Source organism: Mesoplodon densirostris, chromosome 9 (genome assembly GCF_025265405.1).
Source record: "Mesoplodon densirostris isolate mMesDen1 chromosome 9, mMesDen1 primary haplotype, whole genome shotgun sequence".
Classification (NCBI taxonomy): domain Eukaryota; kingdom Metazoa; phylum Chordata; class Mammalia; order Artiodactyla; family Ziphiidae; genus Mesoplodon; species Mesoplodon densirostris.
The window spans coordinates 80,912,745-80,928,386 of record NC_082669.1 but is presented as its reverse complement, the minus strand read 5'-3'; the positions used below and the strand labels follow the sequence as shown (position 1 = coordinate 80,928,386).

At 37.3% G+C, this 15,642-nt stretch overlaps 1 protein-coding gene across 2 annotated transcripts in view; it reads right to left on the bottom strand.

Annotated features, from left to right (window-relative positions):
* Positions 1-15,642, bottom strand: part of MET (MET proto-oncogene, receptor tyrosine kinase) — a 129,839-nt gene that overhangs the window by 29,711 nt on the left and 84,486 nt on the right. For both annotated transcript variants that reach the window (XM_060108712.1, XM_060108713.1), the window contains 6 exons: positions 12,275-12,435; positions 10,453-10,555; positions 10,205-10,341; positions 9,366-9,527; positions 8,501-8,600; positions 4,797-5,015 (listed from right to left, as the gene is read on the bottom strand). In XM_060108712.1, coding sequence (XP_059964695.1) covers positions 4,797-5,015; positions 8,501-8,600; positions 9,366-9,527; positions 10,205-10,341; positions 10,453-10,555; positions 12,275-12,435 — 882 coding nt within the window. The remainder of the gene's footprint in view (positions 1-4,796; positions 5,016-8,500; positions 8,601-9,365; positions 9,528-10,204; positions 10,342-10,452; positions 10,556-12,274; positions 12,436-15,642) is intronic.

Genomic DNA, 15,642 nt, shown 5'->3' with positions numbered 1-15,642 from the left:
CATATTTACAAAATTGGATTAGTTCTTCAGTCATTAAAACAGTAATACATAGGTTTTTAAATAAAGCAAAATAAAAGGAGCTTTCTGGTCTTTAATCCCCTACACCCATAGAGCAATTTAGAGTTATAATTATCTCATTTTATCCTGCAAAGACACTTCCCTGAGGTAGGTATTATGGTCATTCCTGCTTTACACATTGAGAACTAAGGTTCAAGGGACTTGGTCATGAAGCAAATCAATTCCATTTAATACAAATCTACTTACCATCTACTACTGTGTGTTAGACAAAACCCTGGAATATAAAGATGAGTAAGAGTTTCTTCCTCTCACTGTAATGTTTAAATGAATATATTTCTAAAGTGAAAAACTGTTACTCCTCTGTCATATCAGGATGTCCCTTGTCCGTTTCCTCTGAACTCTGGCCAGGTATGACATATTTCTCTCTAGGACTCAGGCCTGGGAACCCATGTCTGAGCTGGTTACAGAGCAGAGCAGATAGGAGTGGAAGTGGGTAGGATTTGAAAAATAGCATTATAACAGGCAGGGTCTTGCAAGTTTTCATGCCTCCAGGGGGCCACAATGTTGAGTCTGGGAAAGTCAGTTAAGGCCATGGAGGGAATGGTAGCAGGACTCAGCCAGGCCACGGTCCAGGGAGGCTGGCAATAGAAAGTCAGTGAGGTGGGGTGGTGGTGGAGGGACATTTACACTTTATCCAGAGGATATAAGCCCCCTCAGTTTGGGAACTAGGCCAAAGAACCAACACAGAAAGCTTCAAAACTAAGTCCACAGGACATTAACAGGCATTTGGGGAAAAAAGTTCCCAGGTCTTTTGAGAAAAGCTGGATGAACCAAAATTAAACTGGTTTCTTCATTAGCTACTTGGGGTACTGGGATACCACAGGTGCTGTCTATGTGCCCTGGAATATGGGGTTTTTCCCCCACAGAATGCATATTAAAGTGTGTAGCACAGGGAAATATAGTTGACCCCTGAATAACGTGGGGGGTTAGGGGCACTGACCCCCGTGTAGTTGAAAATCCACGTATAACTTCACAGTCAGCCCTCTGTATCTGAGATTCTGTAACCACAGATTCAACCAACCATGGATCATGTAGGACTGTAGTATGTATTTACTGAAAAAAATCCACATATAGTGGACCTGCGCAGTTCAAACCTGTGTTGTTCAAGGGTCAACTGTACTAGTTTATGAGCACCATCAATAAGAATAGGTCTTGACACTGGACCAAATGACCTCTAAGAAAAGAGCCCTTCATTTCTACCCTGTCTGGAGACAGAACTGGCCTCACGGTGGTTGTGAATGGGTTTGGGCCTACAATTGCAGGTATCTTAGTCAGAAGTGGGAGGAAGACAAAACTCTAGCTGGCTCTGGGCAGCAGGTAGACAGAGTTAGCTCAGAACTACTCTCCCTTCTAGATCCTTCTGATGCCCAGACACTGACACAGGCCTCTAACTGAGCTCTCAGTCTTTGATCTTATGCTCCTAGTATCGTAGCCTGAGTCCCTGTTCCCTGACTTAGATGATCTTCCTGCTGCTTTTCCTGTTTTAGCCAGCTTCTCCAAACTGGACTTCTGAAGCATCTCTATTACCATGTATATCTATATGCTCCAGAATAAGATGAAGCCCCAGGGCAGTGTCAGGCAGTCCTAGTTCCAGCATTAAATACTGTGCTTCTCTAGCTTCCATAAAATATGATCATGAACAAAAAGTCATATAAGATAATTAGGAAAAAATTCAGGGTTTCTTTCAACAGAATTGACTTTTAGATATTTTTAAAGAGTTTAGAGCTATTTCACTTAAAGGATTGTATAGCTATCCATGTACCGTATGATTGAAAATTTCTCTATTATGAAAGGTATTTTGGTATACATGAAATGAAAGTTAATATGAAAGCCTTTGTAATGTAGTGGAAAGAAGACCAAATTTGGAATCAAGAAATTTGAGTGTGAGCCCTAGTTATGCTGTTTGCTCCCTACATGACCCAAAACAAATTACCTAATCTTTCTAAACCTCTGTTTACTTATCTATAAATGGGGATGATTATCACTGACCTCCCAACCTCACAAGTCCACATGAGTCTCAAATGAAACAACATATGTCAAAGTATTGTTTAACTAAAATTCCACACAAATGTGAGCTGTTGTTGACATGAACACCATACCTTAATGTGCACTCCTAAAGAGATGTCTACTTCTTTTTTTTCCCATAAATTTGTTTGTTTATTTTTTATTTTTGGTGGCATTGGGTCTTCGTTGCTGTGCACAGGCTTTTCTCTAGTTGCGGTGAGAGGGGGCTACTCTTCGTTGTGATGCATGGGCTTCTCATTGCGGTGGCTTCTCTTGTTGTGGAGCATGGGCTCTAGGTGCAGGGGCTTCAGTAGTTGTGGCTCGTGGGCTCTAGAGCGCAGCCTCAGTAGTTGTGGTGCACAGGCTTAATCGCTCCGTGGAATGTGGGATCTTCCCAGACCAGGGCTCGAACCCGTGTCCTCTGCATTGGCAGGCAGATTCTTAACCACTGTGCCACCAGGGAAGTCCCTAGATGTCTACTTCTGATGACCACTGTCCACAGCTGGTGCCTAAGCCTCAGATAGAAACTACCTCCCACATTAATGGGGTTTCTGATTAGTCCTGAGGAATGACTGATCCCTGATCTCTATTATGTTCTCTTGATCCAAACTTGGCTGACCCTCTTGGCCATGGTGTAATCATTACACCAACTATTGACTAAGCCAATTCTCACAACTAGGGCTGGAAACTATCACAGTCTCTTTTTAGCCAAGGAATTCTTGTATGCATGGCTGCTTGAGGAGCACGAACTCTTTCTGGCAACAAGAAGCAAATCTCACTCTAAACACAATTCTCTCCATAGTGCTTTCACTGATGGAACACAAACATACTTCACATTCATGTTTTGAATGGTAACTGAACAAGCACAACATGAAATAAAATGACACCCTTTCTTTTGATAAAAAACAGTTCACTGCTTGTCCAGAAGAGGCTTTTTCTTTTCTTTTCTTTTCTCTTGCTTTATGTTTCTTTGTTTCTGCCCTCAGAGAGGCAGAGGTTTTAATGTGATCAACTTTAGAAATTGATAAAGGGTTAAACTGCTGTCACACAAAGATTCTCTTATACTAGATTTCCTCTTACACATACGTAAAATGGAATATGGGAGAAGACTGAATCATGACATCAAAATAGTCCCCCAAAACTGTTCCTTTTTTCCCCAGATTGCCACTCTGTGACATGACAGGTGCTAGACCCTTGTTAGAGAAAAGAGTCAATCTGTATATAGGCAAGAAAAGAAAGTCTCTTGTGTCTGTTTCCGGAGGCCTCTTGGGCCAGGTTGGGAACAGCACTGAAAGGCTGAGAATGATGTCAAATCATACTTTTCTTGGTCCAACAATTTTGTAGGACATTGAATAATGGGTATGTAATTTACAGAAAAAGGAGTTTTCTCCTCTATATAAGGCTGCTTGAAAGGGTAGATAAAGAACCATTCTTCTCTAATCCTTCCATCATAGATACAGGAACAGAAAAATAGAGTTTATCTGGGTGTAAAAATATTTGCAAATAAACCTTTGTTTTCATCAAGAAAAATCCAATGGAATCTTTCAAATGGCAAACACAGTAATTGTTGAAAGCAAAAGGTCACACTAGATTAATTTTATTGAAAAAAAAAGAAGTGATAAAAGCTCTTTCTCCCTTTCTAAAACTAATTAAAGAAGCAGATGAAAGAACTCTGCTATGGTAAACATGCTGTTCGTTGAAGCAGGCTTCCATTCAATTTCACGCTGGGCTTGCTTAATTATTGTACAAAACACAATTGCGAGGTTAGTAAACTTGTATGAGTACCAACGTGTGCATGGGTTTGGCTGTAGATAAAATCTTGTTGAAAAAGCAGGAAAATTTTAGTAGAAACATATTCTTACTTAGATGGAGATGGTCTTTGGGAATTTATATTACATCTAAACAAGGACTATTGTATTACTTTGTTTGTTCATATTTGCATTCAGGTTATCTTTCGGGGGGAGAATTCTGCATGCCTAAAACATCATGTTGAAGCATAAATATTTTGTTGTTTCTAGAGACTGGGGCTACAGATAACTAAAGTTTTGATCATTTTGCCTCTTTTATTACTATTTGAAGTAAAAGTGACTGAAGCAACATAAAAGAGTTGTATTCTAGTCTTTGTTCTGCCACGATCTGATCACTTGTCAAACCACTTAACCTCTCTGGGTTTTAGTACTCTTTGTTTACAACAGGCTGGGTTAGAAAAGATGATCTGTTCCTGTCCAATCAAATTATATTTAGAGGCTAATATATTTCTGAGGTAGAGGAAATCCAGCTCCATTTATAAATCAGCTTAGAGATAACCACACCCAGATACAAAATTCCAAATTAGAAGGAAGTACAGAACTACAATTGATGCGTTTACTTTCATGACTCTTACCTTTTATCTTATAATGAGCACATTTAGGTGTCCAGGCAAATATATAACGTTGGCAGAATAATACGTCATAGGCAACTTTAATGGATTTGTGTCTCACATTTACTATTTTTTAATATATACACAAGAAAGAGTTTTTAAATGCTTCATTAAAAAGCAGTTCATGATTATACATACCTTTTAGTCTTATGTCAAAAAGATTTGTTTCTCAGAGCTTAGATATTTGCCGATGTAGTAGAAGATAATGACCAAGTACAACAATTTTATTCACATAGCTATGAAGTCAATTAGGTGCAAGTTGATGATTTAAGAGATGATTTTAAGCATTTCTTACCTTAATTTTCAGTACATTTTCATTGCCTATTGAGATCATCACTGGCTTTTCAAAAGGCTTAAACACAGGATTATGTACATAAATGAGATCAAAGTATTTGGAATGGATCCCATCTAACATAAAAAAGGCTTTGGTTTTCAGGGGGAGTTGTAGATTCAGCTGTTGTAGTGAAGGAGTTGTACAGCAGATTATCTCCGAATTAGAGCGATGCTGACATGCCTATAGTAAAACACAATTATCCACTGTAAACAGAACATAGCTTGACAACATCAATAGCAACTTTCACATTTCACTGTTTCAGACAATCAATTGAAAATGTACAATTTTGAAAAAAACCTCCATTTAACTTCCTAATGTTGAAGAACACATTTCTGGAAACATGACAGATGTGATTCTCTAAACAACACGGTCTTTTTTTTTTTTTTTAACATCTTTATTGGACTATAATTGCTCTACAATGGTGAGTTAGTTTCTGCTTTATAACGAAGTGACTCAGCTATATGTATACATATATCTCCATATCCCCTCCCTTTTGAGCCTCCCTCCCACCCTCCCTATCCCACCCCTCTAGGTGATCACAAAGCATCGAGCTGATCTCTCTGTGCTATGCAGCAGCTTCCCACGAGCTATCTATTTTACATTTGGTAGTGTATACAGGTCATCTTATTAGTGTGTTTTAAGCTAGCAATTACTGAGTGCCAAGTCCTGTGCAAAACACTTTAGTACAAGGTTGGTCTCATTTAATTCTCACAATAATCCTATGAGGTAGGTGCTACGATTACACACATAATTACAGATGAAGAAACTGAGCTTTTCGAGCTGATGTCATCAGACCAGGTCACACAGCTCTGAGTGGCAAAGCAGGGAACATAAATCCTAGGCCACTGACCCTGAAATTCACATAACTCCCACACTGGATGGCTTCTTGCTCACTTTGTATTCTCTACTGATAAATCTTTTCCTATGCTATTTTACAAAGGCTCTGTTATTATTATTTCATGCCCTTTCATCTCTTATTTCAAATCTTCCCCTTTGTAATTCTGATTTATAGAAGTTTGGAAAATGTGGTTTCCTCTTGATTGTGCTTAGACTAAACCACCAACACAAAGTGGCACGTTTAAGGTTAAATGGTTGCAATTTTCCCCCAAGGAAAAGACAAACAAGCAACAACATCCCTCATATTTCCTTTTCTTTGACAAGTAGAGTTGGAGATAAAACAATTACTTATGCCCACAATAGAAAAAGGACTCAGGATATACATAAAAAGCACAAACAAAATTGGATATTTGATATTTTCTTTTAAAAATAATTTTAAAAATTATCCTACATTAAAAATATGTGCTATAAGCAGATAAAGAAAACTGATACATAGATATAATATGAATAAAATATTACTTAGTTTTGTATCAAATCCATACTATAATGCTAAAAGCTATTTATTCTATCATCTTGAAAAAAAGGAAATGAACAATTTTACTGCTATTACGGTAATTCTCTACGTAACAAGAAATCTGAAAACTATACAATAAACTGCTGGCTTCTGGGACATAATGCATATTAACAAATTAATATGCATTTTGTTAAGAAGGTGATTAATATTTTTATTTTAAAATATTTGAGTTTGTTAGGCTTAAAAATTATTGTGGCTGGATTGGTATATCTAAGTCAAACCTGACCAAGAGTTTTTCTCTGTTAAATAATGAATGGGTTCAATTCATCATGGTCAGCTTCAAATTCTATAAGAAGCAGGGAACATGGAAGGAACACACGTCTCTTTAAGAGGTTTTTTACAAACAATAGTCAAATAGACCCACTGAATTTTTCATTCCTGTCCAATTTGAATACATTGTTCTATTGTACTAATATGTTTGTGGCTAAAATAAGAGAAGTTTACATTTCCAGATATGTAAACAGATAAGATTTAAATCTTCTACCATTGTTTGAATCTTCCTTGGCACATCTAGGAGGTTTTAATAACTACTTGATTACAAATGAATGAATGATGCCACATGTCATCATAATGCTGGTGAGGGAGAAGGAAGAAAACTTAGCCATTATTTCAATAATGCAGGCTCGGTGTGAATTAGATAAACTAATAATTTCTCAGATTTCTACTTTAAAAAGTCACATGCCAACACCAAAGAGGGTTACTGCTATTTTTATAGGTTAATGAAAAATTGCTATGCCTGGCTGTGGAGAACCGATGTCCTTTAAATTAATAGTGGCGGTATTCTAACTTTGTTTGTGGCCATGTGCGGGGATTGGTTTCAAAGCTCTCTACTTCATACGGTGACTCCCTGGAGTACAATCTCTCAGGAATATTATAAAAATCTAATAATACTCTTTAGAGGTGATGCAATGTGGCTGATTGAGAAGGTCAAGAAAAATCTCATTTGAGATGACCTTATTGTTTGGTGATTTGGCTTGACATTTTTAGCCCCAAATTGGTTTTTGTAATTAAAGCACACTGTGGTCTTAGCCTTCACAAAATATTGGATGGGAATCTAAAAGGAAGTGCTGTAATTCAATCTATTGCCTCCCCAGTCAAGCCCCTGTTTGAGAGGGGGCACTTAGAACTTTCATTCTAAGTTGCTTGTACAAGTCCAACTAGATTATGGATATTTTATGTCAAAGAAAGACAACAAAAATATGAAATCTTTGTAAATAACTCCAAACTTCCTAAGGTCTGAAGTAAAACTACCATTTTAATGTGATGTCCCAAAATTGTTAGAGCACAAAATAGGTCAATCACTTTTAAGGAGGAATTCAGTTAAATTCTGATTGACCTTGCAAATAAAAGAAAAAAGGTGGAGAAATACCAAACAACATACACAATCTAGGACATAAATATTCTAATGCTCTTTCTCATTATTTGATAACATGCTAACCAAGGCACAAGAGGAATGGTAAGAAGCAGGGATGTGTAAGAAAACACTGTACCACTTAGGAAGACAAGGATGCTGTGGCAAGATTAGAGGCTTTACCCAAGGGTTTTATTAAAGCAAAAGGTTTGATGTTCTATGGGATATTAAAAAGGGGGGGATAGGGAAATGCAATGGCCTGAATGATTGCATCCTTCCCAAATTCATATGTTGGAAGCCTAATCCCCAGTGTGATGGTATTTGGAGACGTGGCCTTTGGGAGGTAAGTAGGTCATGAGAGTGAAGTTCTCATGATGGAGTTAGTGCCCTCATAAGAAGAGACACAAGAGATCTTGCTGCCTCTTTCTTTCACCTCCATGTGGGGATACAATGAGAAGATAATCATCTGCAAACCATGAGGCAGGCCCTCCCCAGACAGCCAGATCTGCTGGCACCCTGGTCTTGGACTTACCAGCCTTCAGAACTGTGAGAAATAAATGTTTGTTGTGTAAGCCACCCAGTCTATGGTATTTTTGTTATAGCAGCCTGAACTAAGACAGGGAATGATGTGGTTTGCCCTTGTACTGACTGTCTTTAAAAAACACTGCCTCAAGTTGATAATCATTATTTGTGTCTAAATATTGTGTGTGTGTGTGTTTTATAATGTTAGCCTGAGACTAGATAATTTTAGCTGTTGAATAGAAAATACTATTTGACCTATGCTGCAAGGAAGATAACTAGCAAACATTAAAGGCAAAACTGAAATGTCTCTGCTACCCTGAAAGCTGGTGGTAGAAGCAGAGATGCTGAGCTCTAAGCACAACTATCACTCAGAGGACTTACCACTGTAAAGTTCCTTCCTGCTTCGTGCACATTTATAACCATCCTCAGGATACTAACTGAATTCAGGTTTTTTCCAACACCTGTTATTGTGCTCCCACCACTGGCAAAATAAAGTAGAAAAATAGCAATATTGAGAGGTTCTTTCTCTATCAAGTATTTTAAGAGAGAAGTTAAATTAGATCACATGTAGTGACTGCAAGTTATAGCCACAGCCAAAGTCAAATGAAAGTTCAGTGGTAGTTTTTCTTTGGCAATAACTTATTTAACTTGAAAGTGTTTTAAAAATTCATATTTCACAAGCTGAAGAAATGCATTTGTCTTTTTATTCAGAAAATATGCAAAAGAAATATTTTTTCCTGTCTGAAAAAAATACAAAGGAAAAATGAACTTAACTGTTGTTGCTAGACTGATAGAATTAACAGAAACAAGGCAGACTGAATTGGGTCCAATGAGATATTGTTTCAGAGGGAGTCTGGTAGAGGGAAAAGCTGTGTGTAAAGTAGGCAGGGCAAAAATACACTGAAGAATGAAGAGAAAAAGGTGATTCCACTTTTACGCACTAAGGTTAGTATAGAATTAAAATGTACATAATATAAGTGCATAAATATCAAAACTATGATGTCCAGTTAAACTGTTTTAATGAAATCTATTTAGAATAGGATAAAATGGCATGAACTAGCACTGATAAGGTCAAATTGTACTCAGAGCCTGAATGTAGTTTTCACTCCCGAATTGGAAAGGTAGCGTTCAAAAAAAATGCAACAGTATCAAATCCAGAGATAAAACTGTCTTCCTTTTGACTATTCAACAGCCAGTCATCCTCATGTTCATTATTTTCTTATACCCATCAGAAGCTTTTACTTACCTAACAAAAGATTTGGTGGGATGTATTTCATAGACAATGGGGTCTTCCCGGTAAATGAAGCTGTTCATCTCTCGGTTGGCTAAGTCAATTTTCAATTTAATAGGAAACTCAGTTGGAGTGCTTTGGGCTGGGGTATAACATTCGAGAATACTATCTGAAACACTGAACAAAAAAATTAAGAAAATGGACCTTTGCTATTAGAGACACACATGTATTAGAATTATATACATAAATCAAAAGGGTAACAGTCAGTGGCTCCTAAATGGGAATTTCCTGATGTGGTCTAGAAAAAAACTCTTTCTAATCTAGAAATTGTAGTCAATTTACAATTGAGTGGATCCCAAACTTAGGCCATCCTTGACTTAGAAATATTTGGGATTTTAAGCAATTTTAAAGTATCCTTTTGGTACTTGATTAAACTGAGCTCTCCCAAATCTAAGAAGCAGAAACATAACTTCCTAACCCAATCTCCCTCATGCTTCTCACCTCTCCAAAGTGATTTGATCTAATTGTAAATCTTGATGGAAATGTTTATCTTAATTTATTGTCAATTACCAGAATCTCACAGCTTATAGCATAGGTGGGATACTAAGCATAACAATAAAGAAGGTGGATGGGAAGACAAAATTTAAAAGTGGAATTAGTAAACCATAAGGGAAGGGTAGAAAAACCAGCAAAAAGGAGTAGATGGATTTGGGAAGGAGAAAGTTTTGTAAGATGGAGAGTAAATAATAAACATCTTGATTTTTCGCCACGAAAGAAGAACAATCTTTTCTTGATTTGTTAGGTATACATATTAATCCGTCTTGACTGATGCAACAAAAAATAAACTACAACACCTTTTTAAAGTACATGTTTTTCCACCAATTGAAATGTGTCTAGAATTTCCACTGTTTAGGTGCTTTCCAGTTAATGTAAGTAAAGTGCCACCAGTTTTAGGACCATAACTTGGAGAAATACTTTTTATTATAGGATCCTGAATGAGAGATAGAAACAAAACAAAATAATTTGTTAATTTTATAACTCTAAGTAGATTAAGTAATAATTAAATATCCTAGTTCATGAGAAAATTAATGCCTAGACTTACCACATAGGAAAATGTACTATAATGTACGGTCCCTCGACTGTTTGAAATAACTATGGACATATTGAAATGTTCATTCATTGCAGGACCAACTGTGCATTTCAACCTGAAAAAACAAAGTTTTATATGTTATAAATCCAAAGGCATTTTCTGGGTTGGCTGTTTTATATTATGGGCCATTATCTCTAAACAGTGAGCTGACTACTCTAAATAGCAAGAAGAGTTTACAGGTAAGCATTAGAATTGAAAATTGTATAATTCTGTTTCTGTACTATTATGCTACACTTTATATTGACTGTCTTGTATTATTCATACAGACAAAACAGGATATGTTAAACCTCATCAATGCAGACCTCACCAATTGAAAAGTTCATAATAATCTAATAATATACAATTATAGGCATAATGTTTGGCATACTTAAGGTGGAGAAATGGTGTTTCAGCATATGAAACAATGGGCTGATTACAACTAAGCAGAATCTCTTTAAATTATGTTAAAAGATACATTTCTGTGGTTATACGTGTTTATTTAAGTTACTTAAAAATGATGAAATTGTGATAGGCTTTCCACAGAATTATTTTTGAATTAATAATCTTATTATAATCCTAAAAAGTATAAATATAATTTGTTTTATTAAATAACTTTTTTTTGAATTTTATTTTATTTATTTTTTTATATAGCAGATTCTTATTAGTTATCCATTTTATACATATTAGTGTATACATGTCAAACCCAATCTCCCAATTCATCCCACCACCACCACCTCCCCTGCCACTTTCCCCCCCTTGGTGTCCATACATTTGTTCTCTACATCTGTGTCTCTATTTCTGCCCTGCAAACAAAAGAGGATGAATTATGTTTCACTTTTACAGGCTCTAATTTACAATGCAATGAGCAAGAACTTACAAGGGGGATTTCTAGAATGAATTTGTTTTGCCATTAAGCTAAACAAGTGTGACATTAATTGATGTTTTGGCCTCTGTAAAATGAGTAGATTTAGATCTTCGTATAACCCTGAAAGGAATTCTACTAGGTATAAAATAACCACTTGAAAGAATAGGTTCAACTATAAAACTTTAAATGTTTGGTTGTTGTTACTACATAACTAAAAATTTCTGGGTTCTCTGTTCATTATGGGATTCAGATCTTATAGAAGTTACATGTAGAATACAGTAGAACAGGAACAGGTCTTACCCTCTGGATTACCTCTGCTAATCTACACTCCACCTTTCTGAACTTCCGTTACCATCTTTGTAAAATAGGGATAACATTGCTATTTCCCAAGATTTGGGAATGGTTATATGAGATACACTCCCTCCATTACAGTGCCAATAAATATCAGGTAAATATAAATTTAAACTCATCATAAACAACAAGTCTCAAAAGTGTGATTCAGCTGCTTCATTACATTTCTGAGGTTTAGAAAGTGAATTTAGAAGAGAGGGTCCATATTGAGCTGTTTTCTGATTTTTATAGAAAAAGCTGTTTGAAACTCTCTTTATTTGAAGACTTTAAAGATGGAACGACCCCAAACAGTGCTATTCTTTCAAATCTACTCAATTTCTCAAGAGTTGTTACAAAAATGCTTGAAAAACTCCCAGATGCTAGATTCTTCTTTTCTTCACCTGAGTAATGTCACCTTTCTTCTTCCGTAATCCTGGTGAGTAAACAGTTCTAAAAACAAAACAAATCCGCAAGAGGAGTGATGGGCCAAGACCCTTTTTAACTCAAGAGATAGACATTTGGGGTGAGTTTTACAAGATTCATTCAAAGACAAAACCCGTTTTCCAAGCACACCCTGGCCAAGCGATTTCATGTCCTTACATGTTTATCGTGCTCTCACTTAAGGTCAAGGTGCAGCTCTCATTTCCAAGGAGAACTTTGGTTTTCTTCAAGTCAAATTTATTATTCCTCTTGAATCCAAAGTCCCAGCCACATATGGTCAGCGTTGTCCCTCCTTCAAGGGGGGCACTAGTTGGGAAAACCTATGAGGACAATATAGAACTTTAAAAAACCCAGTATATTATTATCTTTCATAGGTGTGGAAAACAAACAAACAAACAAAATATGTATACTCAAAGAGTCTGAAATCCTTCCCTTCTCCCATTATCTGAAAAAAATGAATTTTCACTATAGGAAAAAGGGTCACAAATTTCAGAGAATCTGGAACAAACATTAAAACTATCTGACAGGCTGATGAAGCAAGCTGTTTTCAGGAGATCCAGAGATGGGAGAGAGAGCAGATTCAGCCTGGGTGGGGACGAAGGGCCTTCTTGGGCGTAGACACACTTTGGGCCCAGACTTTTACATGCTTATAACCCCTTCATGGGCCTTCAGATTGAACTCTGATCAAAACTCCTTTACAGGCCCTAGAAGCCAAGCCCTAATATATGCCTTGCTCTGTATGCCAGCTGCGTGTGTGCTACATTCATGTTGCTATGGTATTCCCCACCCAGAGGAGAAAGTCACACAGTAAAAATACCTCTTTCTGCACCTGGTGTTTTCATAGCTGCATTTATCAGCTATCATAATACCAACCACATATATGATATTCAATACATATCTGCCATTCATTCATTCACTCACTATAAATCATCTACTGCAGGCAACAGGTATCAACAAATGAATAAGTGAACCTATTCCTTTATACTTAATTCACATTTATTACTAATCTGCCACTTTTATTTTTTCTTTAAATATGGTCACTATTTGATATATACCAGCTGGTTAGTTGACAAACTAAATATTTAATATGTTCAATATATTATTTCTATTAGAAGTAGATAAAAACAGAATTGGAGAGAGCCCCACATGTGATCTGTATTGTAGCAATGTTTCTAATTATCTCCCTTGGCATCATCGTACATCTCAGTTCTAGGATTGACTTTTTTTTCCTCAGGCTCAGTATTAAATAAGTAATAGGTTCCTTTTATTATTGCAGGCTCATCTTTGATGTATTAAAAGTAAAACTTGGGCCTCCTTGGTGGCGCAGTGGTTAAAGAATCCGCCTGCCAATGCAGGCGACACGGGTTCGAGCCCTGGTCTGGGAAGATCCCACATGCCGCGGAGCAACTAAGCCCGTGCTGCACCAACTACTGAGCCTGCGCTCTACAGCCCGCGAGCCACAACTACTGAGCCCACGCGCCACAACTACTGAAGCCCACGTGTCTAGAGCCCGTGCTCCGCAACAAGAGAAGCCACTGCAGTGAGACGTCTGCGCACTCCAACAAAGAGTAGCCCCGCTAGCGGCAACTAGAGAAAGCCCGCGCACAGCAACGAAGACCCAACACAGCGCCCCCGCAAAAAAAAAAAAAAAGTAAAACTTGAATTCATTAATAAAAATTTGGCAACTGTGATATAAGATAGCATTAGGCTCTTATGAAGTCTATACAGCAACTATTTTTAGGCTAAAACTATTAAAACAAAACAAATTTCTATGTTAAAAATAAGCCTCTCCTCCGCAGCTTTGTGACAATTGAGAAAGGAAATGCTCTTTTGGGGGTACATATTGTAAATTGTGCTGTAAAGTACAATGGTGGGAAAACACAGCACTGCTACAGAGGCAACTCAAAAGCCAGTAAAGGTATCTGCTAAAGACAAGTTAGTGAAAGTGTAAAAGTGATTCTTTTACAATTTAGAAGAGCTTTTAGCAAAATACAAATTTGCAAATATTCCCTTCCCTCCCAAGTAAATGACCACAAACCAAAGTCATACCCTTGTTGCCAAACCCCTTCAAAAGTCTTAGCTTAATGCTTTTACAATAGCTATTTTACCCATGAAATCCATTACACAGTTGTGCCTTTCATGAAAACTTACTTCGTCCCTGTCTAGCCAAATGAGAACTGCTAGAAAAAAAATATCTGTTTATTATTATGTTAGAAATCCAGGAGGAGGAAAAAAAGACATCTAACCCTCCAGGACTCTCTTCAGCCTGAGGCAGTCACACAGCTGCTGTTTCCTCTTTTAATGAGGAGTCTTGCCCACTGAAAACAGCCCAAGGCTGATGTTGGCCTGATCCCCCTGTCTGGATTCCCCCCTTTCTATGTAAAAATTGAAGTCTGTCACTCCACATTCATCACCACTTTCTATATAAGGCAAAGCGATTGGGTGATGATTTCAGAAAAGACACGGAGAGTTGTTCGGTTGGTGTGCTGGCAACAGAAAGGGATACTATAAAACCTCTGCTAGATCATCAGGATTTGAAAAGCCAGCTCTACTTAGCTTTCCCCTCCCGGCTGAAATATCAGAGGGGGGCATCTGAGCTTTACTGCCTTAGCTTATGGGGTAACGTTCACTCTTCCAGGGGAAAAGGAAGGATGCAGTCTTGGACTACACACCCTTGGACAGAACCAACAATGGGCTGGCAAACTCTGAGTTACCCTGAGGGTAGAGAAACTCTGTGAGAAGGAAATGAGTGTCCGGCATAAAGCCACAGAGGCTGGGTCTGGATAGGGTAGAGCTAGCCACAAAAGTAGCTACTGTCCTTTCACAGGTGAAAATGATTTAAATGATCATATTTTCAAAACCCATTAGGATATACATGAGAAAGTTAAAACACCACCACCACCACCACCACCAAAAACCTTGGAAAATTAAAATTTGTCTCTTCAGTAAATGTCACAAATATATTGGTGGCAGTATATTGCAGGCGTGAGATAAGATATCTCAGGTCCCTCATAAGATATCGCTGTTGCTTCTTATCTGAGTCTTCTGATCAATTAATAAACTGTTTTATTGTCTCACTGGGACTAAACTCTAATCCTACAAGAATGACAGTTTTATCCTAATAAATTCAGAATATATTGGAAAGTGCTCTTCCTTTTCTGAAGCATTTTTCACTGCTCTCTAAGTACAAGATCAGATAACATGTTTGAAACAAAATAATGGGCTTGCAATCCTGAAATATTTCATATGTGGAACTGCAAAGAATTTCAGCCACTGAACATCATGTACCTTGAAAAGCAGGTTGACTTACATTTATTGGAAAGTGAAACTCTACACATTAGCTGGGTTTTGTGCCTGCAGCGTTTAAGACAGATAAGAAAAAGATGAATAATCTGTCTTATTTTTTGCAGTAAGAATGCTAAATGTCATGCTCTAGTGCAGCATGAAATCTTCCTAACAACTATGAACCGAAAGGGATTTATGGACTCAGCTGCATTACGTTTTTTCTAACTGTAGCACCCAAGCCT